Source organism: Chelonia mydas, chromosome 2, assembly GCF_015237465.2.
Source record: "Chelonia mydas isolate rCheMyd1 chromosome 2, rCheMyd1.pri.v2, whole genome shotgun sequence".
Classification (NCBI taxonomy): Eukaryota; Metazoa; Chordata; order Testudines; family Cheloniidae; genus Chelonia; species Chelonia mydas.
In genome coordinates, this window is record NC_057850.1 from 4,393,555 (window position 1) to 4,396,800 (window position 3,246).

General features: G+C 61.2%; 1 protein-coding gene across 1 annotated transcript; it reads right to left on the minus strand.

Moving 5' to 3' along the window:
- Positions 1-1,531: 1,531 nt before the first annotated feature.
- LOC114020798 (heat shock protein 30C-like) lies at positions 1,532-2,703 on the minus strand. Its single transcript, XM_037891888.2, has one exon. The coding sequence runs from the start codon at positions 2,580-2,582 to the stop codon at positions 1,920-1,922; it is 663 nt and encodes a 220-aa protein (XP_037747816.1). The 5' UTR covers positions 2,583-2,703; the 3' UTR covers positions 1,532-1,919.
- Between the last annotated feature and the right edge of the window lie 543 nt (positions 2,704-3,246).

Consider the following 3,246-nt stretch of genomic DNA (forward strand, 5'->3'; position numbering starts at 1 on the left):
CCTGTTGGGGAGGGGTCGGGGTGCCGGGGATTGTCCCTCTCTACCTGCCTGCCACTCCTGCCAGGAAGCGGGGTCTGGGTCCTGAGGCCAGTGTTCCTGCTGGGGATCAGGGGAAACCCCTATGCCCTAACCCCGCTCCCCGGCAGGAGTGGGGGCGGGGAGGGGCCCTCACTCAGATCTCAGGCCTGTAGCCATCACCTTTCTCTGGGAGGGCAATCACGCTCCTCTCCCTCCACACCAGGACTTTTGGCTGTAATTTCCTCTTGCAACTCACTGTGATCAACTGAGCAAGGCATAGTTCAGCACTTGATGTCCTGTCCCCGCCGGGGCTAGGACCGGGTGATCCTGTGCCCAGCCAGGCTTCATAAAGGAAAGGATTTATTCAGAACGAAAACATAAAGAGAGAGCCTGCCTGTCTTAGCATGTGTCACCCGTCTTCTGCAGGGAGCCCCTGGCAGAGGTCCGTCCCTCAGCCTTTCAGCAGAGCCTGACCCCTTGGCTAAAGTCTCATGTCACTGCTTGGACCAAGTGAGAATAACCCCCCACCCGCCTCAACCCCGCTATCATAGGTTGCCCACTTGATACAATTCTCCAAACTCTGTCTGCTGGGCCTCTTGAACCCAGTCCAAACCAGCATATACAATTCACCCAGGGGCTGGCACTTCTGCTGCCTGGTGACCCATCTAGCCATCTGTGGTAAGTATCGTCTAGTGCTGTTAGTTCCTGCTGGTTCATCCACTCCACCCACCCCTCCATGTCATGCTTTGTCTCCTTTCAAGAAAGAAGTTAACCCTTTCCGACCCAGCAGGTAACAGACAACGAAAGGGGAAACTGAGTCAGGCCCCTGAAAATACGTTCATGAAAATGAATGAGACGTTTCCCAGTTCGGCACAAGAGCTGTTCAGAAACACCCCTAGCTGATGAGCATCAGGCTCACGAACCCCCCGTGTACAGTGGGATTTGCAACGCCCACGCCATCTCAAAGAGCCACCGTTGCTGTAGGGTAAGTGACCTTTCCAGCCACTACCAGATGGGGTTATACTGGGACAGCCGAAAAAATTCCACCCCTTCCTTCCCTCATGCTGCCCTCTTGATGCACCTGGCCTCAGGGCGGCGGGATGCGAGAGGTAGGTTGCACGGGGGGAAGAGTGAGGAAGCCCCGTATACTCCCTGCTCTCGCCCCTTCTCTGAGCCAATTTCTTAAGCTCCTAGCAGTAGGGCTCCTGCTTCGCTCCCTGTAGTTATTTCCCTTTACACTCCAGGGCACAGCCCGCGGGTGGAGGAGGCAGCTGAAGAAGGATGCAGAACAGTAACTCCTCTTTGCTTCTCAAACCCTCTCTCACCAACTGTTCCGCTAAGTCACACCCTCTGCTGCGAGAGGCTGCGCCAGCAGCCCTTGCCCCTGCTCCCGTGAGCTACGGAATGGAGCTGTCCTCCATCATGGGCAATATCGAACAGGTCACTGCCTCTCCCGCCCCCACCCAAGCCCATGGTGTTCAGTTTGGAAGTTGGACTGAACGGGGTGACAATAGAAGAGGCCGAAGAGATGGGTTTATTTGCAGCAGTTACACAGACAAACAGCACCCAGCAACCCAACTGCTATTTACAGTTCTGAAATTAATATTTTTCACAGTAACGACTAGTAATGTTATGAATGTCAGACACCAATGATGAGCAACCAGGGAGGGTTTCACAGTCATGTCTTACAGAGTGAATCATATGGAGTAAATCACACGTGCTGGACCTAGGGGTACAGCTGCACCCCCTGGCGTGAAGGGGTTTCCAGCGTGTACAGGGGGTTATAGTTTGATTCAATGGCTCTTAATACCACCACTATACAAACTGTTCCAGCACTGCTGGAGTAAACTGTGAAAGGCCTGGCCGGTAAGTCCCAGAGTTAGGAGACTTTGATGTTGGTTTCAGGAATCTCTGGGGCTGGTCCCCTCAGTCTCTCCTCCTGTCTCCACCTCGCTGCTCCCCGGCTCCTTTCCCTCCGCGGCCAGGTTCCCGTCTCCTGCCTTCACCCCCGGGCAGACGCTGATGGGAACGGCTCTCCCTTCGGCAGCTGGCAGGGCCAGAGGCGGCGCCTCGATGCAGAGCTGCCCGTCCTGGGACAGGGAGCAGAGCAGGGCCTGCACGTCCACGGCTTCCGGCAGGAGCGTTTCTCGGCGGATCTCTCTGTACTCGTGGGAGCGGACTCCAGCCCCCGACTCCGTTTTCTTCTCCTGCTTCCCCGTCACCGTCAGCTTCCTCCCGGCCAGTCTCACCATCAGCTCAGCTGGGGAGAAGCCGCTCACGTCCAGGGAGAGCTGGTACTTCTCCTTCCCCGGCGCCCGGGCCCCGGGCTCCTTCCCAGCACCCTCGGCCAGGGACCGGCCGCTCTGCCTTGGCGTCGCCCTCCCCTGGCCTCCCCCGCGGAGAAGGGGATGAGCCAGCAGGAGGGAGGGTCTCATTCGCTCCATCTCCTCCAGGGGCGTCGGCAGGTCCCCCACCAGCTGGCCCCAGAGGCTGGGGGGACCCGGCCCCACGAGGCTGGACACGGGGCCACAGCTCGGCCACAGCCACACTGGGAGCGGGAGCATCCTGCCGGGGCCTGGCGCCGCTGGGCCGAGCTCAGCTGCCGGGACGCTGCTGCTGCTGGAGCCGCCTGGGCCGGGCTCCCTGCCGGGCTGCTGCTGCCTGGCTCCGGCGGCCCCAGCGCCGCCCTTTATACCGCGCCGGGCGCTTCGGGAACCTGCCGGTCCGGCTGGGGGCGGGGCCTGGCTCTGCTCGGGCGGGGCGGGGCTGGGGGCGGGGCGTGGCGTGGCTCTGCTCGGGCGGGGCGGGGCTGGGGGCGGGGCGTGGCTCTGCTCGGGCGGGGCGGGGTTGGGGGCGGGGCCTGGCTCTGCTCGGGCGGGGCTGCCGGGCTGGGCTTTGCTGGATCCTTCCCGATCCCGCTGGGGCAGGGAGGGGGCGGGCGGGTCTCAGCGCCGGGGCAGAGGCTGGAGCCGGGGGGTGGCAGAGGCTGCAGACGGGGCGGGGGGGGGGGGCTGTTACATATTTAGTTTCGTTTCAGGAATTGTCAGGGTTTCACTGACGCTCCCCCAGCGATTGATGGGGAAGGAGGGACCCATTCCGTGACCCGCACTCACGGGAGAGATCGGAGTGACTCCCCTGGGGCTGCTGGTGTGAACAGGTCCCGGACGCAGCCCGCCTTTGGGACCGGAGACGAGTCTCTGTTATTGTGTATTACACGTGCGCTGGGGG

Excerpts from the sequence above, each read along its gene's own strand:
- LOC114020798 (XM_037891888.2), bottom strand. The coding sequence starts at position 2,582 with ATGCTCCCGCTCCCAGTGTGGCTGTGGCCGAGCTGTGGCCCCGTGTCC.